Source organism: Anser anser (assembly GCF_964211835.1).
Source record: "Anser anser genome assembly, chromosome: 5".
In the NCBI taxonomy this organism is placed as follows: domain Eukaryota; kingdom Metazoa; phylum Chordata; class Aves; order Anseriformes; family Anatidae; genus Anser; species Anser anser.
The window spans coordinates 61572638-61595678 of NC_139725.1; the positions used below are offsets into that span (position 1 = coordinate 61572638).

At 51.1% G+C, this 23041-nt stretch overlaps 2 protein-coding genes across 2 annotated transcripts; both read right to left on the reverse strand.

Moving 5' to 3' along the window:
* Positions 1–2881: 2881 nt before the first annotated feature.
* On the reverse strand, positions 2882–16131 carry LOC310900165 (uncharacterized protein). Its single transcript, XM_083837656.1, has 4 exons — positions 12997–16131; positions 11097–12645; positions 10414–10478; positions 2882–7204 (listed from the first exon to the last, which is right to left on the reverse strand). The coding sequence occupies exons 1-4, from the start codon at positions 13078–13080 to the stop codon at positions 5609–5611; spliced, it is 3294 nt and encodes a 1097-aa protein (XP_083693782.1). The 5' UTR covers positions 13081–16131; the 3' UTR covers positions 2882–5608.
* A 139-nt stretch (positions 16132–16270) lies between these two features.
* LOC310900290 (inositol 1,4,5-trisphosphate receptor-interacting protein-like 1) lies at positions 16271–19386 on the reverse strand. Its single transcript, XM_083838021.1, has 2 exons — positions 18603–19386; positions 16271–18259 (listed from the first exon to the last, which is right to left on the reverse strand). Exons 1-2 carry the CDS (start codon positions 18684–18686, stop codon positions 16751–16753), a joined length of 1593 nt encoding a protein of 530 aa, XP_083694147.1. The 5' UTR covers positions 18687–19386; the 3' UTR covers positions 16271–16750.
* Between the last annotated feature and the right edge of the window lie 3655 nt (positions 19387–23041).

A 23041-nucleotide genomic window follows, 5' to 3' on the forward strand; every position in this document is an offset into this window, starting at 1 on the left:
AGCAGGAACGTTCCTGACAGGCCCCAACGGCCCTAAAGGGAGCAGGAATGTTCCTGACAGGCCCCAACGGCCCTAAAGGGAGCAGGAACGTTCCTGACAGGCCCCAATGGCCCTAAAGGGAGCAGGAACGTTCCTGACAGGCCCCAACGGCTCTGAAGGGAGCAGGAACGTTCCTGACAGGCCCCAACGGCTCTGAAGGGAGCAGGAACGTTCCTGACAGGCCCCAACGGCTCTGAAGGGAGCAGGAATGTTCCTGACAGGCCCCAACGGCTCTGAAGGGAGCAGGAACATTCCTGACAGGCCCTAGTGGCTCAAAGAGGACACTCACAGACAAAGTGTTTGTTCAAGCAAGACATTTATTGGAATCTTTGCAGAGGCCAAAGCTCCCAATGAAATGGACAGTCCAAGAACCAAGCCCAGTTGGTATCAGGAGTCTCTGCGTCAAGCGTCCATGAAGCAGCCTCTGGAGCCGCATGAGGTCCGGCTCCCCACAGAGTGCTAGCAGTTCATCATCTGCCGTCAGCAGAGCGCTCTCGCTGTGCACGACGGTCTCTTTCATGTCCGTAGATCAGCAGTCTTTTGAGCCGATCTCGCACCACCTCGAACTTCTGCAGTGCCTCAGCTTTGGCATATGGATTCCGCTTCAGGTGCTGGAAGAGGTTGACTGGGCCAGAAAATTGGAAGGCTGGTGGCAGGACAATCACATCTCGTTGCCAAAGAAGTGGTTGAGGCATTTCTCTTCCATACAGCAGCGCAGGTACCAAATGATATCATCCAGCCGAAGCAGAAAATCCATCTCGTGCCACACTTCCAAGGGGATGGTGGCAGCAAGTGTCCCTGGCAGCAGGGACTGTGGCCAGCGCCAGTGGCAACAGCTGCGAGCCCTGCCCTGAGCAGCTGGGCCCTCGCTGCAGGCTTTGCAAGCCCTCGGGGGGCCAGCTTTTGTGCCCCAGCCCTGGCCTGCCCAGCCTTCCCCCTGCTGCTGCACTCACTGCACCGATGGCGCAGGCCAGACTGCTGCAGCGGCTCTGAGGGGAGCAGGGACATTCCTGACAGGCACCAAGGGCCCTGAGGTGGACAGGATTGTTCCTAACAGGCCCCAGTGGCCCTGAGGGGGGCCGGGACAGTCCTGACAGACCCCAGAGGCCACAGCAGCCCTGAGGAAAGCAGCAGTGTACCTGATAGGAGATACGGCTGCTTTTCTGGGGGTTGCGAGGGCCCAGGTAATGCTCCAGCACATGGCAAAATGTAGTGTGATTATAGCCATTTTGCAGCAAAACAAGCATTTGTGAAAGAAAGGATGGGTACGGAAGGCAAAATGCTGGTATAGAAGATGCAGGGAGAGCACCTGATTTCAGTTTTCACTTACGATTTCCAGTATCCTAGAGTACGTGATGGGGACACTGTTTCATTTGCATGTCATGGAAGAACTGCCTGTGTTCTGCAGACCCAGAACAGCTGACCCAAACTGGCCAAAGGGGTATTTCATACCATCTGATATCATGCTGAACAATTTATATGGGGGGGCTGGCTGGGGTGGTGGGACTGGCTGCTCGGGGATAGGCTGGGCATTGGTCAGCAGGTGGTGAGCAATTGCTTTGTGCATCACTTGTTTCGTACACATTATTAGTAGTAGTACTGTTATCATTACTATTATTATTTGCATTTATTTTCTGTCCTAATAAACTGTCTCTATCTCAACCCATAGGCTTCATTTTCCTGACTCTCTCCCCCATCCCAGAGAGGGAGGGTGAGTGAACGGCTCTGTGGTGCTTGGTTGCTGTCCGGGTTAAACCACAACAGTCCTTTTGGCGCCCAACGTGGGGCCCGAAGGGTTGAGATAAAGACAGATCTGACCAGAGTGTGTTAAACGAAAATTCTTATAAGCGTTACATCAGTTTAATAGTTGCTAACCGTAATGCTGAGTTTTGAGATCTCAAGTCTGCTGTGCCTGTTTTCTGAACTGAGTTATATAGCACATTCCTTAGTGTTACCTGTTGTGTTGCTTACCATTTCGGGGGGTTGGTATAGGGTTATTATTATGCTGTACTGTGTAACACTGGCTTATGATATGATAAAATTACTGGCCGTGAGACTAATCTGGTATTTGTACTCAGCATTGCCGTCAACTCCATACTTTGGGAACCCTACCTCAGAAACTATTAATAATTACACTTTTCACACTTTTCCTTCAGGAAGACTATCTATGGAGGGGTTAGGGGAAGATGTTTTTTCCCATTTGTTCACTCTCCCTTTCTCCTCTACCCCTTTCTTCTCCTCCAGGCGAGTTATGGTAGCCTTCCAAAAGTTCGAACATCCTTGGGATGTTCAGACCAGCATGTTCTTATTGTTATGTCTCCTCAATGCGCTTCAGGTTTTCTTTAAGGTTAAACAAATACTTAAGAGTGTCATCCAGAGATCTGTCCTGAGGCAGGATAGTCATGAGTGGTAGGGAGAGTGGGAAAATATGGGCAGGCATCTAGAGCAGTGGGCACCTCCAGTGTGTTGGAAATTCACCTCTGAACAATTGCAAAATCCTAAAAAACTTGTAGAGTGCTTGAAAAAGGTGTGTTGTCACCCTGGCAATACCAGAGACACACAAATCACTGCAACGTACTGGGGCTTGGCCTATACTAACCGAGCTGCATTCAATGTCAATATAACCCCAGTGGCAGACCCTGCGGCCACTTCAACCCCTGAGACAGGCCCAGAGGCCACTCCAAGCCTTACAACGGGTCCCAACACTGGGCCAAGGAAACAAACTGTACCAGTGTCAGTTGTACCCATAACCAAGAGGAAAAAATGGTTTAGAGAGTCAGATCATTTAGAACGCAGAGAAACTCCTAATAAGACTAGGTATGGAGAAGACGAGGCCGGGTTATCAGAGGAACAGGAGGACAAAGATGAAGATGTCGAAAAAACATCAATAACTACCTGAAACCTATACCAGCGTGAGCTATGAGATGTGTGAAAAGATTTCAGTCATTTTCCACGTGAGTAGCTTGTCACCTGGCTGCTCTGGTGCTGGAACACTGGAGCCAATAGTTTGGAATTAGAGGGAAGGGAAGCCAGGCAGATGGAATCCCTTGCTAGGGATGCAGGCATTGACAAAGCAATTGGAAAGGGAGCACCAGGCTTCAGCCTTTGGAGGTGTCTCCTGTCAGTCATGAAGGAAAGGGATCCCTTCAAGGAAGAACTTGTATGTCTACCAGGCAAGTGGACCACTATAGAGAAGGGAATCCAGTTCCTGAGGGAATTGGCTGTACGGGAGGTGATTTATAGGGACCTAGACAATGAACAGATATCCAAAGATCCAGATGAAGTCAAGTGTAGACAACCCATGTGGCAGAAGTTTGTACAGAGTGCACCATCATCATATGCCAGCTCATTGGCAGTAATGACCTGAAAAGACCACGAGGAACCCACGGTGGATGAATTGGCTAAATAACTCCGGCAGTACGAAGAGTCTCTCCTTTTCCGTAAAGGCCTGCATATCGACTGTGGAAAAACTTTCTCAGGAGTTCCACAGACTAAAAGAGAATACTTTGGAGAAACATTCTGAAGAGGTCCACCAACTCAGAGAGAATTTATCTTCCTCCCCACCTGTACAAAACAGTGCCTCAGCTATCAGGGGTAAACATCCTTCTGTGCAAGGAAGAAGATACAGTGGGTACACACCTCGTGCCGGCCTGTGGTTTTACCTACGTGACCATGGAGACAACATGAGAAAATGGGATGGAAAATCTACCTTGACCCTAGAGGCACGGGTACATGAGTTGCAAGGTAAAACAATTGGAAAAAAGAGGTTCTCTGAGAAACTTGCTGCTCCAATTTCCAGTGGGCAGTCCTCCAGACACAGAAATGAAGATTCTGACCAGGATTAGAGAGGCCTTGCCTCAAACCAGGGGGAGGAGAGGCACAATTGGGTTTATCGGACTGTGTGGATTCGATGGCCTGGCACATCAGACGCACAGAAGTATAAGGCTTTAGTAGACACCAGTGCACAGTGTACTGTAATGCCATCAAGCTATATAGGGGCAGAACCCATCTGTATTTATGGGGTGACAGGGGGATCCCAGCAGTTAACAGTATTGGAGGCTGAAGTGAGTCTAACTGGGAGAGAATGGCAAAAGCACCGTATTGTGACTGGCCTGGATGCTCCATGCATCCTTGGCATGGACTATCTCAGGAGAGGATATTTCAAGGACCCAAAATGGTACTGGTGGGCTTTCGGCATAGCTGCCTTAGAGAAAGAGGACATTAAACAGTTTTCTACATTACCCAGTCTCTCGGAGGACCCTTCTGTTGGGTTGCTGAGCATCAAAGAACAGCAGGTGCCAATCGCTACCACAGCTGTGCACTGGCAGCAATATCACACCAACCGAGACTCCCCGATTCCCATCCATAAGCTAATTCATCAACTGGAGAGCCAAGGGATGATCAGCAAGATTCACTCACCCTTTAATAGTCCCATATGGCCAGTGCGAAAGTCTAATGGTGAGTGGAGACTGACAGTGGACTATCGTGGCCTGAATGAAGTCACGCCACCGCTGGGTGCTACAGTGCCAGACATTCTAGAACTCCAATACAAACTGGAATCAAAGGCAGCCAAGTGGTATGCCACACTTGATATAGCTAATGCATTTTTCTCCATCCCGTTAGCAGCAGAGTGCAGGCCACAGTTTGCTTTTACTTGGAGGGGGGTCCAATACACCTGGAAGCGACTGCCCCAGGGGTGGAGACACAGCCCTACCATACGTAGAGTACATGATAGGGACACCATTTGATTTGCACGTCATGGAAGAACTGCCTGTGTTCTGCAGTGTATGACTGCAAAGGGGAAGGACCCTGGGCTTTTAGAGCACTGGGACATTTACAGCTCTCTTGATATGACAGTTACAGAAGAACTTGCAAATGTTTGCCCATATAGTGCAGGGTGTGGAAAAGGCTCAGAACCAGCAGAGAGAGGAAGATTGCCACAGCCATAGCATGGGAGAGATGGGAGAGAAGAAGATTATTAGATCAGTTCCTCAGCAAAATGCTCCCCGATGCTGTGGCAGCCCAGCTGTCAGCACCTCATGCCCGCCTTTCCTGATCAAGTGTGGTACAGACACTCACGGACAAAACATTTGTTCAAGCAAGCAATATATTAGCATTTTTGTAGAGGCCAAGCTCCCGGAGTGAGTGGACACTGGGCAAGAGCCAGATGGTCACCGTCCAGCTGGTAAAGAAGTCTCTGCTTCAAGCCTCCCTGCAGCGGCCTCTTCAGCTGCATGGGGTGTGCCTCCCCCAAGGGTGGTTTGGCTGTGGAGAGAACACGGACGAGCAATTCCCACTGCCAGCTGAGCAGCATCTTCTCCATGTCCAGCACGCTCAGCTCTGCAGCACGTGGCAAATAGTTATCTTTGTAGCCACCGTAGTCATCACTGGTTACTACGCTTGGTAGACTGTCCATACAAGGACCTTGCCGCACTTGGCAGTGGGTTGCAGCACAGAGTTTTCCCATCCTTTTCTGTGTCCTGCGTTCTCCCGTCTTCTTTCTGTGGTGGGAGGTCATTGCCTGCTGTCAGCAGAGCGCCCCGCAGAGCTCTGTGCATGAAGGCCTCTTTCAGTTCCCAAAGGTCAGCATTCTTGTGAGCCGATCTTGCAGCTCACGGAATTCATGCATCGCCTGGGAGTAGGTATTCCTGTCCTTTGCCATGTGCTGGAAGAGGTTGGGTGGTCTGGACGTTTGGAAATCTGGGGGCAAGATGATCTCTTCAGGCATTGCCTCGTTTCCAAAGAAGAAGTGGTCCAGGCGTTTCTTCCTCAGGCACGAGCGCAGGTACTGCATGGTGTCATCCATCCGCTGCAAAAAATCCCTCCTGCGCCAGCTTTCCAAAGGGATGATGGTCAGCAGGTGCATGACAACTGTCTTCAACATATACGTGGTAAAATCATTGCCCACCAGGATACGGGCACAGAGCTGCATGCATCTGAGGTGGAAACTGTCCTGCTGGGCATTTGCGGCTATGTGCCGGAAGAACTTCATCTCTGCCACAGCGCAGCTCTGTGGCCATATTGTGTCTGGGGTAAAGATAGCCTCAGTGTTCTCGCTGCTCAGAAAAATGTCTGAATCGCCTTGTTGTACCCCAAACATTATCTCAGCGAACAGGGTTGATTCGGTGTCATCAATCAAATGAAGCCTGCAAGAGCGGCTGGATGTCAGCACATTTACCTGCCATGCACCTGATTCAGGCAGAGTTTTCCAGGTTGATTTCACCAGTTGCTGGAACCAGTAGGAGGTTTTACGCACATCCAGGTAGGAGCCAGTGCACAGAGTTTGTAGGAGGCTGGGCTCCGGATTTCTTTTCAGCTCCTCCTCAGGTTGGTGAAGGAAGCACACCATGTTCCCAAAGTCCTGCTCCCACATGCACGTGCACTCCAGCTCCACGCGAATGCGAGAATTCCTTGATGGCAGCTCCCATATGGAGTTCTGCTCCAGGTGGAAGGAGTGCCCACGAGGAGCCGTCATGGGTGCAAGGAAGCGGTAGACAGTATCATCCTCACGGGGACTCCAGCCTTCAAAGGCACAGCCCACTCCAATGGGTGAATGCAGCACTGGAAAGAAAGTGTCTGTCAAGATCCACTCAAATACAAAGAAAAAGCCGTGCACCAGATCCTCCACAAGCTGGCATTTGGTGGTCAGGTCTAGCTGTCGCCATTGGATGCTCTGTGCAATAAACCTGCCTGCATCCAATGCATCATTGATCACTGGTGCTTGTCCTCCCCTGTCCTCATCGTTGCTGGAGCTCTCCTCGTCGCTGCTGTCGTCAAGCTCCTCGAGCTTTTTATGAAGCAGAAAAAATAGCCAAAAGGAGAGGAGAGTAACACCAACACAGGCCCAGAACTGCCAGTGCTGCAACGCAGATAAGAGCAGGGCTCCAACATGCACCCAGCTCTGCTCCTTCTCCCCCTCCTCCATTTCCAACAGGAGCTGCATCATGCGTTCTTGCAGCTCCTCCGCATACTGCCGCATGCGCTCATTTGTAGCGTCATCCAATTCATTGCCGACCTCCTCTGGGCTCTGGATTAAGCCCAAGAACGTCAGGAAAAAGAAAGTTGCCGAAACCATGGTATGAAAGAGGTGAGAGAGAAGCAGGTCAGTGGGGCTGGGTGGGAGATGGATGGTGGCTGAGGGAGATACGGCAGAAGCCACAGGCCCCTGGGGTCAGGTAGGAGAGGGGGTGAGGGAGCTGGGAGGCAGCAGGGACTGTGGCCAGTACTTGCGGTGACAGCCACGAGCCCTGCCCCGAGCGGCTGGGCCCTGGCTGCAGGCTTAGCAAGCCCTCGGGGGGCCAGCTTTTGTGCCCCAGCCCTGGCCCATCCCAGCCTTCCCCCTGCTGCTGCACTCACCTCACGGATGGCTCAGGCCAGGCTGTTGCATGGCCTTGAGGGGAGCAGGGACACTCCTGACAGGCACCAAGGGCCCTGAGGTGGACAGGGATGTTCCTGACAAGCACCAACGGCCATGATGTGAGTAGGGATATTCCTGACAGCCATCAATGACCCTGAGGGGGGGGCTGGGACATTCCTGACAGGCCCCAGAGGCTGCCACAGCTCTGAGGGGAGCAGCAGCGTACTTGATAGGAGACACGGCTGCTTTGCTGGGGGTTGCAAGGGCCCAGGTAATGCTCCAGCACATGGCAAAATGTGGTGTAATTATAGCCATTTTGCAGCAAAACAAGCATTTGTGAAAAAAATTATGGGCTATGGATGGCAAAATGCTGGTATAGAAGAATGTAGGGAAAGCATCTGATTTCAGATGTCACTTATGATTCCCAATATCCTAGAGTACATGATGTGGACACCGTTTGATTTGCACATCATGGAAGAACTGCCTGTGTACTACAGTGTATGACTGCAAAGGGGAAGGATCCTGGGCTTTTAGAGCACTGGAACATTTACAGCTCTCCTGTTATGATAGTTACACAAGACCTCTCAAGCGTTTGCCCATATCGTGTAGGGTGCGGATAAGGCTCAGAACCAGCAGAGACAGGAAGATTGCCACAGCCATTGATTTGCGGAAATCAGACTCTATAACCTCGGAGTAGTTATAAAGCAGGTATGTTTATTTGGCACTGTGCACACATGCCAGGCGCAAGGGGGATAACTCCACCTAGCTTGCGCACCAAGGGTTACTGGCAGTGTGCTTATATTAGTGGGATAAATACATATTCATTTCATTTCCCATGCGTCTCTTGCATATTCATCAGGTCTCTGAAGAACCATTAATGTAGGTTCCCGCCCCTATTTGCATGCATACTGGAGTCCTTGGGTGGTCGTCCGGCATACTCTGGTGGTCTCTTGATGAAGGCCAGAAGTCTTCCTCGCTGCTAAACTTCTGACCTTTCCTGTCTTTGACAGACTTCAGCAGTCAAGACAGATCTTGCTGGTTCCATTACCTATGCATACAGTCTTTTATTCCCTTATCTTTGGGTCGTTAATTGTGCTAGCTAAGACCTAAGGAATCAACATCCTTTATCTTGTTCCCTGTCTCAAGTCCCCCCTTTTCTTTATCCTAAGGCAAATTCTTTTGCTTACAGCACTCCTTGACACTCCTTGATTCAAAGTTTTCATAAAATTCTTACCAGTTTCTACATGGTGCTTGATTCGGTTACACTTTCAGGTTTCATAATCATCTAGTCCTTTTATACAGCACCAAAATGCACACTGTACTAATACACTTAAGAATACTAGTAAAGAACTAAGAATTAATTTTCAGTTAAGAATACTAGTTAAAGTGAGATCAATATTCCTATAAACAATTACTTAAGTCAAGAAGTTGGGTAACCAAGAGATCATTTTGTTCCATAATTCTTGAAAACCCCACAGGTGTCATCTTGAACTACCTTTTGTAAGATCTTGGTCTTTTCCAAACTTCTTTTTCTTTTTTTTTTTTTTTGAGATCAGTCTCAATTCGTCCTGCCTCATTTACATACATACAGCAACTAATATTTATTAAAGTGCATATTCCCCCTTGGGAGACTAATAAAAGGTCTAGTGCCTAAAACGTTCTTATTGATTTGTTCTAGTTGCTTGCCCAAAACTAGAATATGTTGTTGCAAATACTGGTTTCCTACTTGGGTTAGATCTTCTCTTTTGTATGGCATTTGGTAAGACCTGCCATACAATGTCTCGAAGGGTCTTAGTTTTACCAACGCATATTGGTTTCTTGACAGATTTTAGCAATCTGTTGTTTTATCAAATGATTCATTTTTTTCCACTTGGCCTCTTGCCTGTGGCCTATACGGAGTGTGTTGTTGCCAATCAATCCCCAGCACTTTGCTGACTTGTTGGGTCAGTTCTGCAGTGAAGTGTGGTCCCCTGTCAGATGACATTACTGAGGGTACACCAAATCTTGGTATAATTTCATCCAACAATACTTTGGACACTTCTCTGGCTTTGTTAGTTCTACACGGGAATGCTCCTGGCCATCTGGAAAAGGTGTCTGTTAGTACCAATAGGCATTTAAACGCCCCTTTTCTTGGGAGTTCTAAAAAATCAATTTGCCACTGTTTCCCAGGAATATTTCCCTTCCCTATTGTTCCCATTTGGGGTTTGATTCCTGTCTGTGGGTTATTTTTAAGACGTATGACATATTGTTTCGATACTTGTCTGACAATGGTATACAAATGAGGTCCAATCCATTTTCTACTTAAAAACTGTTATAATATTTCAGCTCCCCAGCATACTTTATTATGTTCTCCAATTACCATCTAATATAATGTGGTATAACAATTCTCCCATCATTTATTTGTGTTAAACCTGCAGGTAACATTTTCCATTTACATCTTCAATTAATTGCTTATCGATCTTAGAGTATTCTACTTCATTTTCTAAGGCTTTTGTTAATGCATCAGAAAATGCCTTAGTTAATGCCTTTGTTACCGGGAAAGAAGGAGATTATTGGATCACCTTCTCAGCAAAATGTTCCCTGATGCTGTGGCAGCCAAGCTGTCAGCATCTCATGCCTGCCTTTCCTGACCGAGAGTGGTACAGACACTCACAAACAAAGCATTTCTTCAAGTAAGCAATTTTTTTTGGCATTTTTGCAGAGGTCAAAGCTCCCGGAATGAATGGACACTCCCCGAGAGCCCAGGTGGTCACTGTCCAGCTGGAAAGAGGAATCTCTACTTCAAGCCTCCCTGCAGCGGCCTCTTCAGCTGCATGGGGTGTGCCTCCCCCAAGGGTGGTTTGGCTGTGGAGAGAACACGGACGAGCAATTCCCACTGCCAGCTGAGCAGCATCTTCTCCATGTCCAGCGTGCTCAGCTCAGGGGCATGTGGCAAGCAGGATGTCTGTCAGTCATCTTCGTAGCCACCACAATCATCACTGGCTTTGGGGCTGGAAATCCCTCCTGTGCATGCTTGCCAAGGGGATGGTGGTCAGGAGGTGCGTGCTAGCTGTCTTCAAGGCATGAGTGGCAAAGCTGGTGCCTAACAGGATGCAGACACAGAGCTGCAGATGTCCAAAGGTGGAAGGTGTTGTGCCAGGCATGCGTACCTGTGTCCTCAAGAACTGCATCTCTGGCACAGCGCAGCTCTGTGGCCACCTCGTGCTGCTGCTAACAATGCGCTCTGCCTACTCGAAGCTCACGAAGGGGTCCGAGTTGCCTTCCTGTACCCCAGGCATCATCTCGATGGAGAGGGTTTCCTTGAAGATACTGGTCAGCCTGAGCTTGCAGAAGCGGGTAGAGGGCAGCAATATTAGCTGGAGTTCAGGTGACTGACGCGTAGCCACCCAGGCTTGTCACCAGTTCCTGGAACCACTTGACTGTTTTCTGCACGTGAGAAACAACGTGTTTTTGCAATAGGTGTTTTTGCAGTGGAAAATTCCACTAACCTTGCGTATTCAAAAATGATTGTGCAGGCATATGACAGTAGCATAGCAGTGGGGAGCATGTTAAGTAGACAAGGGGAAGCTCCCACTGTCCCAAATAAGGAGGAACCAAGCCCAGTTGGTATCAGGAGTCTCTGCATCAAGCGTCCATGAAGCAGCCTCTGGAGCCGCATGAGGTCCGGCTCCCCACAGAGTGCTAGCAGTTCATCATCTGCCGTCAGCAGAGCGCTCTCGCTGTGCACGACGGTCTCTTTCATGTCCGTAGATCAGCAGTCTTTTGAGCCGATCTCGCACCACCTCGAACTTCTGCAGTGCCTCAGCTTTGGCATATGGATTCCGCTTCAGGTGCTGGAAGAGGTTGACCAGGCCGGACAGTTGGAAGGCTGGTGGCAGGACAATCACATCGGGCACCATCTCGTTGCCAAAGAAGAAGTGGTTGAGGCACTTCTCTTGCACACAGCAGCGCAGGTACCGAATGATATCATCCAGCCGAAGCAGAAAATCCATCTCGTGCCACAATTCCAAGGGGATAGTGGTCAGGAGGTGCATGACAATAGTCTTGATGATGTAGGTGTGAAAGCTTGTGCCCACCACCATACGGGCGCAAATCTGCAGGCACTTGAGGTGTATGCGGTTGAACAAGGCTTCTCTGGCCACGTGCTGGAAGAACTTCCTCTCTGCAACAGCACAGCTCTGTGGCCATGTTGTGCTGGGGACAGAGGTGCCCCTTCTCATCTGGCTGCTCAGGAAGATGTCTGAATCATCTTGCTGCACCCCAAATATTATCTCAATGGTGAGTTTTCTCCTGGCAGCATTTCTCAGCTGGAGCTTGCACGTGCGGGTGGAGGGCAGCACATTTACCTTGTAAACCTCCGACTGAGGGATAAGCACCCAGGCTGTTTTCACGAAGTTCTGGAACCACCTTGCAGTCTTCTCCGCATCTAGGTAGGAATCGGTGCAGAGGGTGTCTAGGAGGCTCAGGTCCTGTTTTTTCAGCTCATCCTCAGAATGGTGGAGGAAGCACAGCATGTCCCCAAAGTCCTGCTGCCTTGCGCACGTGCACTCCAGCTCCACACGGATAGAGGAGTTCCTCGCCAGCATATCCTCTTCATTGCCCAGCTCCAGGTGGAAGGAGTGCCCATGCGGGGCCGTCATGGGCACAAGTAGGCGGTAGACAGCATCATTCCCATGGGGATTCCAACCTTCAAAGGCACTGCCCACTCCGATGGCTCGTTGCAGCTTCGGAAAGAAAGTATTTAGAATGACTGAGTCAAAGACATGCAGGAGGTCTCCCACAACCTCCTCCACCAGTGGGCATCTGATGGTCGGATCCGGGAGTGGCCAGTAGATGCGCTGAGCTACAAATTCACGCAGATCTCTTGCATCATTGGGGAGTGGTGGTACTCTTTCTTCCTCTTCCTCCTCTTCTTCGCTGCTGGAGCTCTCCTCACTGCTGCTTTCATCTTCCGGGATATCTCTAAGGAGCAGCCACAAGTTCCAAAAGAACAGGAGAGCAACACCAACACAGGCCCAGAACCGCCAGTGCTGCCATGCAGATAAGAGCAGGGCTCCAACATGTGCCCAGCTCTGCTCCTTCTCCCCCTCCTCCATTTCCAACAGGAGCTGCATCATGCGTTCTTGCAGCTCCTCCGCACGCTGCCGCATGTACTCATTTGTAGCGTCATCTAATTTGTACCCAACCTTCGCCAGGCTATGGATTAAGCCCAGGAACGTCAGGACGAAGAAAGTTGCCAAAACCATGGTCTGAAAGAGGTCAGAAAGAAGCAGGTCAGTGGGGCTGGGTGGGAGCTGGCTGGCGGCTGAGGGAGCTATGGCAGGAGCCACAGGCCCCTGGGGTCAGGTAGGAGAGGGGGTGAGGGAGCTGGGAGGCGGCTGAGGGAGCTACGGCAGGAGCCGCAGGCCCCTGGGGTCAGGTAGGAGAGGGGGTGAGGGAGCTGGGAGGCAGCAGGGACTGTGGCCAGTACTTGCGGTGACAGCCACGAGCCCTGCCCCGAGCGGGTGGGCCCTGGCTGCAGGCTTAGCAAGCCCTCAGGGGGCAGGCGATTGCGCCCCAGCCCTGGCCCATCCCAGTCTTCCCCCTGGTACTGCACTCACCGATGGCTCAGGCCAAAATGCAGCAGTGCTGCCTGCGGCTGCCTTAAAAGCCGCCCCCCATTGTGACACGTCTTCTTCCCCCATTGTGACACGTCCTCTGATGTCACCTGCGCCCCCGCCCTGTCACAGGACCCCCGCCCCACCCTCGGTCCCCACCGCGGCATAGCGACTCCCAGCTGCCCTGGGCAGCCCAGGCCCTAGCGTCACACGAATGCAGAGGCACGTGGCCAGACGGTGCTCCCCAGAATCCCTTTGCATGTCCCACAAATGGTGCCCAAACAGGGACAAAACCAAAAAAGGAATGAACAGGGACAGGCTAGCAGAACAGGCACCAGGACAGGAACCGGGACATTGATCGCCTCATGAAGATAGGTTCGGCCAAACTCAGCAAACCGCTCAAAGAAGCTCGTATTGAAAGTCGCTGGAAATAAGCGCACCAGAGCTGGAAAGAAGTTCATACTGAAAGTCGCTGGAAATAGGCGCACTGGAGCTGAAAAGAAGCTGAAGCTGAGAGAAGCGGACCCGCGCACACAACTGCCCCTCACTGGCCGAAGGTAAGCAGTTTCGCGCTATGGGGAATCGTATGACCTTAGAAACAAAAAATGTCCTGGTAACCTTACAGCTTATTCCCTTTATTACGAATCAGACAGTTTATGATCCTGAAACATGGGACCAAACTGAGGTCAAGCTGTGGGACTCTGCTACTAAAAACAACAAGGTTGAGGCAGGATTGCTCGGCACCTGGCGAGCAATATCTGAGGTCTTAAAGAGCCATGTGGGACCACAATCAGGGACATGTGGCCAGATAGCGAGGGAGCTGCGGGCTCATTTACTGATCCGCCTGCTATGCCATCGGCCCCTCCGCTGCTACAGCCAACGCAGGCCTTTGCTGTTACGCCCCGTGGTGACCTGAATGTTCCTTTTGATCCAGGCTCTATAGGCCCCGAAAAGGAGCCGGATCTGTTTCCCTTCGATCGGGGAGGAACAGGATACATAGGGCCCGAAGGCTGAGTTGCTTAACAACTTAAAGCGAGATATATTGTTCCCATGACTAGCCCTGGAACTCTCCGGTGTTTGTAATCAAGAAAAGGAATGGAAAATGGAGACTGTTATATGGTCTGAGAAAAATTAATGAAGTCATGGAAGATATGGGAGCACTTCAACCGGGATTGCCATCTCCAGCTGTGCTCCCCCAGTCACGGACATTAACAGTAATAGACTTAAAGGATTGTTTGTTAAACACTTGCCAGAATTTGGAAAACTTTGCTATGTTTATGTTTCAATTGATACCTTTCTGATTGTATTTTTACATCTGTTCGTGCAGGAGAAAAGGCAAAGGATGTGTGTAAACATCTTCTGTCAGCTTTTGTGAAATTAGGAGTTCCAAAAAGGATTAACACAGATAGTGGGCCAGGATATGGGGCCCATGCACCCCACTTTTTTTTTTTCAGCAGTGGGGTATTCAACATCTGACGGGTATACCTCATTCTCCCCACGGGTCAAGCAATTATTAAACAGGCCCATGGTACCCTAAAGCTATGCTTCTAAAACAAAAAAGGGGGGGTAGGGGTGTGACCCCCAGGGAAGGACAGCTAAAGTATGCTATGTTCTTAAATTTTTAAATCGATGGACAGAAGGAAGTCCTTGCGTCTGTCCATGCAGGAGAGAAGACAACAGACAGATCTGGGAGACAGATCTGGGAGAAACTCAGTTAAAGAAAGGACACAAGTCATGGTAAAAAATTAAAGCACCAATCATTGGGAAGGGCCCTACACTCTAATAACCTGGGGCCGAGGTTGTGCTTGTGTTTTAACATGAGCCGGTCCTAGATGGGTGTCAGCAGGATAGGTCCATCCGGCCTCCTCCGCGGTTTGTACTCCAGCTCAAACAAAAAACAACGTATGGGAGGGTCCTGCTGGCATATGCAGGACCCACAAACAAGGACTCCAGGAGCTGGAGGGACAGCCAGAGCCCCGCCCGGCTGGGCAGCACTCAGTGCCTGCCTCTCCTAGGGGTGTGGTTACAAAGTTTGCTAAAGACAGAATTAGTATGCCTGGTAGTTTTTCTCTGTGTTTTAGTTTGTGTTAATCGTGCTTTCCTAATTTGCGTTAATCGCGCTTTTTTATGTTAATAAAGAAGAGGGAGATGTGGGAGCGTGGCCATGGGGGTCGACAAGCCCCATGGTTGGTGATAACATCAGACTCTTAACGATGAGGCCATCAGGAATGTAGTTTAGAGGGAACAAAGAAGGGGGATTCAGGAGCCGCCTTGCCTTCTCGGGTTGATTGTTCTCCAGCCATTAAGGCATGGAAGTTGCTGGGTGTTGACCAATGAATGGTTAGTGGAAAAGAACTGCTGTGGGGCGAATGGTATGAGAAGGGAGCCTGTCCTCAATATGGGGATGCGACAAGGATAATTAAGTTATGTCCTCAATATGAGGGATGAAGTTAGGCCCTCAGTAAGAGAGAGCTGATGTTATGTCATCAATAAAGTAGTGGCAGTTCCTGATCCTAAAAGCACCCTGGTGTCCGTGTGGTCATTATGCCACATCGGCTCCCTTGGTGCTGGCCTCAGAGCCTGTGGACGTGGGAGTGCTCTCGGTGCCTCCGTGCCACTGGCGGCTGGGTCCTGGTGGCTGTGCTGGTGGTGGAATGGGGCCTCTCCCTGGCCAGATCTGTGTGCCTGCTGGGCCAGCACAAGAGCGCAGTGCTTCGAGGGAGACACTTCTGAATGGCAATGAGGGTGTGCGGGAGGGGAGGTGCCCAGCGCTGCCGGACGCTCACTCCTCCTCTTCCTGCCTTAGCCCCACCTCCAGCTCTTGGAGACGCTGCTCTGCGTTGGCTTGTGACTGAAGCTTGTACTGGTGCAGCAGCCAGTGCAGGCAGAGCCCCAGTGTTCCCTCCCTGATGGCACTCACCCCTGTGCAAGGGGCTCCCCACCTGGAGAGCGTGACCTCTGCCTCCCCGCGGTCATCCTGGGCAATGCCGTTGGACTCCCAGGGCATGGTTTGCCTCAGGTTGCACAAGTCCCCCCTTTAGACCTCACACAGCACACCAGCAACAGACAGCACTGTGGAGGGTGCTGAGCTATTCTCATTGCCCTGCTGGAGGAACAAGGACAGGCAGCAGAGCTTAAGCTCCGGAAGGAGCGCAGTTGGAGCCCACGGAATCAGCTCCACAGCAAAATGCTCCCCGATGCTGTGGCAGCCCAGCTGTCAGCACCTCATGCCCGCCTTTCCTGATCAAGTGTGGTACAGACACTCACGGACAAAACATTTGTTCAAGCAAGAAATATATTAGCATTTTTGTAGAGGCCAAGCTCCCGGAGTGAGTGGACACGGGGCAAGAGCCAGATGGTCACCGTCCAGCTGGTAAAGAAGTCTCTGCTTCAAGCCTCCCTGCAGCGGCCTCTTCAGCTGCATGGGGTGTGCCTCCCCCAAGGGTGGTTTGGCTGTGGAGAGAACACGGACGAGCAATTCCCACTGCCAGCTGAGCAGCATCTTCTCCATGTCCAGCACGCTCAGCTCTGCAGCACGTGGCAAATAGTTATCTTTGTAGCCACCGTAGTCATCACTGGTTACTACGCTTGGTAGACTGTCCATACAAGGACCTTGCCGCACTTGGCAGTGGGTTGCAGCACAGAGTTTTCCCATCCTTTTCTGTGTCCTGCGTTCTCCCATCTTCTTTCTGTGGTGGGAGGTCATTGCCTGCTGTCAGCAGAGCGCCCCGCAGAGCTCTGTGCATGAAGGCCTCTTTCAGTTCCCAAAGGTCAGCAGTCTTGTGAGCCGATCTCGCAGCTCCTGGAATTCACGCAGCGCCCGGGCATGGACAGTTGGCTCCTGTGCCATGTGCTGGAAGAGGTTGGGTGGTCTGGACATTTGGAAATGTGGGGGCAAGATGATCTCCTCAGGCACTTCCTCATTTCCAAAGAAGAAGTGGTCCAGGCGTTTCTCCACTATGCAGCAGTGCAGGTACTGCATGATGTCATCCATCCGCTGCAAAAAATCCCTCCTGCGCCAGCTTTCCAAAGGGATGGTGGTCAGCAGGTGCATGACAACTGTCTTCAAGACATAGGTGGTAAAATAATTGCCCACCAGGATCCGGGCACAGAGCTGCATGCATCTGAGGTGGAAACTGTCCTGCTGGGCATGCGCTTTTATGTACTGGAAGAACTTAATCTCTGCCACAGCGCAGCTCTGTGGCCATGTCGTATCGGGGGTGAAGATAGCCTCAGTGTTCTCGCTGCTCAGAAAAATGGCTGAATCGTCTTGTTGCACCCCAAACATGATCTCAATGAAAAGGGTTCTATCAAAGACATCAATCGTACGAAGCCTGCAGGAGCGTCTGGATGGCAGCACACCAATGTGACTTCTGGCCGACTCGGGCAAAAATTTATAAGCTCTTTTCATCAATTGCTGGAACCAGTAGGAGGTTTTATGCACATCCAGGTAGGAGCCAGTGCACAGTGTCTGTAGGAGGTTGGGCTCCGGATTTCTTCTCAGCTCCTCCTCAGGTTGGTGAAGGAAGCACACCATGTTCTCAAAGTCCTGCTCCCTCACGCACGTGCACTCCAGCTCCACGCGAATACAGGAGTTCCTTGATGGCAGCTCCTCTTCATTGCCCAGCTCCAGGTGGAAGGAGTGCCCACGAGGAGCCGTCATGGGCACGAGCAGGCGATAGACGACAGTGTCGTTCTCATGGGGACTCCAGCCTTCAAAGGCACTACCCACTCCTATGGGTGGATGCAGCACCGGATAGAAAGTGTTCGTCAGGGACTGCCGGGTGAAACGGAGGAGGTCTCCCACCATTGACTGTACCACTCGACAGTTGACTTGGATGTTCTGCACTGGCCACTGGATTCTCTCTGCAAAAATCCTGCCTTCGTCCCTTCCTTCAACAGGATTTCTCTCATTATTCTGCTGCTCATCGCTGCTGGAGCTCTCCTCCTCACTGCTGCTTTCATCTTCCGGGATATCTCTAAGGAGCAGCCGCAAGTTCCAAAAGAACAGGAGAGCAACACCACCATAGGCCCAGAACAGCCAGTGCTGCAATACAGATAAGAGCAGGGCTCCAACATGCGCCCAGCTCTGCTCCTTCTCCCCCTCCTCCATTTCGAACAGGAGCTGCATCATGCGTTCTTGCAGCTCCTCCGCACGCTGCCGCATGTACTCATTTGTAGCGTCATCTAATTTGTACCCAACCTTCGCCAGGCTATGGATTAAGCCCAGGAACGTCAGGACGAAGAAAGTTGCCAAAACCATGGTCTGAAAGAGGTCAGAAAGAAGCAGGTCAGTGGGGCTGGGTGGGAGCTGGCTGGCGGCTGAGGGAGCTACGGCAGGAGCCACAGGCCCCTGGGGTCAGGTAGGAGAGGGGGTGAGGGAGCTGGGAGGCGGCTGAGGGAGCTACGGCAGGAGCCGCAGGCCCCTGGGGTCAGGTAGGAGAGGGGGTGAGGGAGCTGGGAGGCAGTAGGGACTCACTCGCGGTGACAGCCGCGAGCCCTGCCCCGAGGGGGTGGGCCCTGGCTGCAGGCTTAGCAAGCCCTCAGGGGGCAGGCGATTGCGCCCCAGCCCTGGCCCATCCCAGTCTTCCCCCTGGTACTGCACTCACCGATGGCTCAGGCCAAAATGCAGCAGTGCTGCCTGCGGCTGCCTTAAAAGCCACCCCCCATTGTGACACGTCTTCTTCCCCCATTGTGACACGTCCTCTGATGTCAGCTGCGCCCCCGCCCCGTCACAGGACCCCCGCCCCGCCCTCGGTCCCCACCGCGGCATAGCGACTCCCAGCTGCCCTGGGCAGCCCAGGCCCTAGCGTCACACGAATGCAGAGACACGTGGCCAGATGGAGCGCCTCAGGCTCCCTTTGCACGGCCTGTGGAAGCCCCAAGGGGTGTTCTCAAGAAGAATTTCATCTCTCAAAGCATTGGTTCAAGCAGGCAATATATTGGCATTTTTGCAGAGGTCGAAGCTCCCAGAGTGAATGGACATGCCCCAGGAGGCCGGTTGGTCACTGTCCTGCTGCTAAGACAAGTCTCTGCTTCAAGCCTCCCTGTAGCCTCTTCAGCAGCACGGGATCTGCCTCCCCCAAGTGGGAGAGAGAAAACGTACAGGAGCAACTCCCACTGCCAACTGAGCAGCAGCGTCTCTGTGTCCAGTGTGCTCAGCTCTGCCGCACGTGGTGAACAGTCATATTTGTAGCCACTGTAGTCATCACTGGCTCTGCACTGGGCAGACCGTCCATATGAGGACCTTGCCGCACTTGGCAGTGGGTTGCAGCACAGAGTTTTCCCATCCTTTTCTGTGTCCTGTGTTCTCCCCTTTATTTCTGTGGCGGGAGGTCATTGCCTGCTGTCAGCAGACGCCCCGCAGAGCTCTGTGCATGAAGGCCTCTTTCAGTTCCCAAAGGTCAGCATTCTTGTGAGCCGATCTTGCAGCTCACGGAATTCATGCATCGCCTGGGAGTAGGTATTCCCGTCCTTTGCCACATGCTGGAAAAGGTTGGGTGGTTTGGACGTTTGGAAATCTGGGGGCAAGATGATCTCCTCAGGCATTCCCTCGTTTCCAAAGAAGAAGTGGTCCAGGCGTTTCTTCCTCAGGCACAAGCGCAGGTACTGCATGGTGTCATCCATCCGCTGCAAAAAATCCCTCCTGCGCCAGCTTTCCAAAGGGATGATGGTCAGCAGGTGCATGACAACTGTCTTCAACATATACGTGGTAAAATCATTGCCCACCAGGATACGGGCACAGACCTGCATGCATCTGAGGTGGAAACTGTCCTGCTGGGCATTCGCGGCTATGTGCCGGAAGAACTTCATCTCTGCCACAGCGCAGCTCTGTGGCCAGGTTGTGCATGGGGTCGGATGTTCTCTTTGTGTCTTCCACACCACTGATTTTCCTTCTGTGTACAAACCTTCCCAGCACAAAAAAGGTTTGCTGCAAAATGATCACAATAACATTGTGTTGTGCTCTTTGCTTGTTCAAAGAGCTAAAGCTCATCAGGATTTTGGTATATGAAGGCAAAAGGTGAAATATGTTACTTGAGTGAGATCTTCCATGTGAAATTTTTAATTGGAATGTATCCATGATGTTCTCATTTAGATATCCGCATCACTCCACCTTCAAAGAGCAAGCTCAGATCTACAGATTATCAGTGGAATGATCAGTGATGATCATCATAGATGAGAGATCAGGTTTCCAAAGTCATCATATCATCATAGAATGGCCTGGGTTGAAAAGGACCTTAAAGATCATCTAGTTTCAACCCCCCTGCTCTGGGCAGGGTTGCTAACCACTAGAGCAGACTGCCCAGAGCCACATCCAGCCTGGCCTTGAATGCCTCCAGGGATGGGGCATCCACAACCTCTCTGGGCAACCTGTTCCAGTCTCAGGGCTGGTATTTGGGGTATCTCACCCCGGTACCTTTCTTTCAGACATGGCAGGGAGTTACTCCACCAGTCTATCTCCTGCTCGCACTCCCTGATAGCCCTTAACCTCTCCACCTCCTCCTGTCCTTATCTCAACCCTTGAGCCCTTTCCATCATATTTTTTCTCCCCTGTTCCTTTGAGGAGGGGGAATGAGAGTGTGGTTGTGGTGGAGTTCAGCTGCCACACAGGGTAAAGCCACCACCGGGGCCAACCCAGGAGCACCCTGCAGGACCTGCCTAGCAGCACTAGCAGCTTGCTGCCAATTGTCACCCTTCCTTGAATCCCTTGGCTGTCTTACTGCAAAGACAAGATTCCTCTTGGGATGGTAATTAATACAGTCCAGAACTATGTCCTGGGGAGTCCCAAGATGCCACAGTAGGAGAGCTGGCAGGAGCAGGCAGCATAAGGAGGAAGGTTGCTGTCAGCTTTTCTTTGCAACTGTGAAGACCTTTAAATGCCAGAAGCCTGTAACCATGAGCGATATTCAGGTAGCAAGTTTCCAATAGTAAGAAAAGCTCACAATGAAAGAGGTACTGCAGACAGTACAGAAACCCATCCATGCCTGACACGCTTCACTGAGTAATGGCCAGGTTGCAGCTGTGAGTCTGTAGGCAGTGAGCAAGAATGCCAAGAGGTGGAGATAGGTGCAGGGGTGGTTAAGGACAGCACAATGTCTGGAGAGGATCCTGTAGGTTATCCTGTGCAGGGAAGCTGCTTTGTGTGTAGTCAACTCGATGGGGTGGGTGCCCTGCCTTGGTGACAGCCCAGTGCTGCAGCTGTGTCGATGCTGCATGGCACCCATGTACAGGGCCATAGTACAGCTGTCCAGCACTGTTGTCTCTCCAAGAGAGAAGGCCGAGGGAGGGCTAATTGCTGTCTTCCGCTACCCAGAAACTGTTTTTTCTCAGAGGTGCACAGTGAAAGAATGAGAGGCAAAAGTCACACGTTGCACCAAGGGAAATAGGCCATGAGAGCAGATGAGCTCTGGAAGAGGTGACAAGAGAGGCTGGGGAATCTCCATCCTTAGCAACACTAAGAGTTCATCTGGACAATACACTGAGCAACATGACCATATTTTGATGTTAGCCTTGCTTTGACTAGAGGGCTGAACTAGACACCTCCAGAGGTCTCTTCCAAACCAAATTCGCTATGATTCTCTGACTGACAATGAGGATCCAATGGTCTTGGTGACCTTGTGGTGACCTTGGTGAAAGACCTTGTGTTAATATTGCTCTGGAGGCCTTCATGTGGAGCTACAATGTGAAAGCATTGCCAAAAGACCGCTGGAGGAGCACTCTTTATGGTGAGGGAGTCTTTTCTTTGAAGATGAAAGCACAGATAAGCTTGCAGAAAACTCTGTCACATCAATAATGTATATGACAAACAAACAGTGAGCCAGGCCCCCAGATGAGCTATTAGTGATGGCATATATATCACCCAACAAAAAGAGGTCCTATTTGCAGTTGCCCATCACTGTCACCAGGAGTCACCCCACAGTTGGGCAGTTTCCCATGCTGGACTGCCTGGCACAGCAGCCCTTAGCTCCTGCGTACTACAGCTCAGTGACAGCTCAGTGACTAGAGCTTTTAGCTCAGTGACAGCCAGAGCAAAGACAAGTGACCAGCTGCAGCATTTTCTTCACTCGTGGAAATCAGCCCATTTCCTTGACAGTTGACAGTTATCCACAGGAATTTGGCTTTGCTGGTCCTAAATAGCAGGCTAGGAAGTCTGAAGATCTCTGTTGAAGAAAGCTTTAGAATAAGTGTATAATAGCCTGGCATAAGATCACAGAATAATAAACAAAATGACTCACACGAGGAGACTGAATGTTCTGTCCACAGTTATGAGTAACAGATATTTATAGGAGAACTGTAAGAAAGTGTAAAAATGAGGGTCATCTAATAGTCTAATCTAATAGTCCCAAGCACAACAGGAAGTACGACCACAATCACATGGCAAGGCATTTCCATGGCAACTGATAACATTTTCCATTAACCTGGAGTTAAATTTCAGACTATAATGAGCCTAAGGACAGAGAATGCAGGAGGATGCAGCAAGATAGCTAATGCCATATGTAGAAAAGTGATATGTTTGTACTGTGGGTATGATGGGAGCAGGAGGGAGCGAGAGCAGGACTGGAATAAGGAAGCCTTGTCCCAGCGCATTGTCATGGACAGGAAACGCTCTCTGCCCTCCATTACCACTGGATCTCACTGCGTGGATTTCCCTGCAATGGTCTTGGTAAATAGTGCAGATGTGAGAAGTTGCATCACTGCTCTTTCCCTGGTCCCATAACTGCGTCATTGGTCTGTCCTGGCTTTGGAACAAAAGACATTAACTACCTTACCAGACATGCTGCCTCCATGATTACCAGGGCCCTGGCCAGCCCCTCTGGGGCTTCCTCTCACCCTGCCCATGGCCCAGGAGCCCATTTCAGCCTAACCCCATTTCAGTTCAACCCATGGCTGTCAGTCCCTGCCCCAGCAATGCTGCAGGTTGTCAGACTTCAGCTACCTGCAGCCCTGCTGAGCCAGGTCCACTGGCAGGCCAATGTCCCAGCCCATCCTTGGTCTCTCCCTTTGTCCGTGGCCCTGTCTGACTGTCCCTGGACATGACTGGGATGTA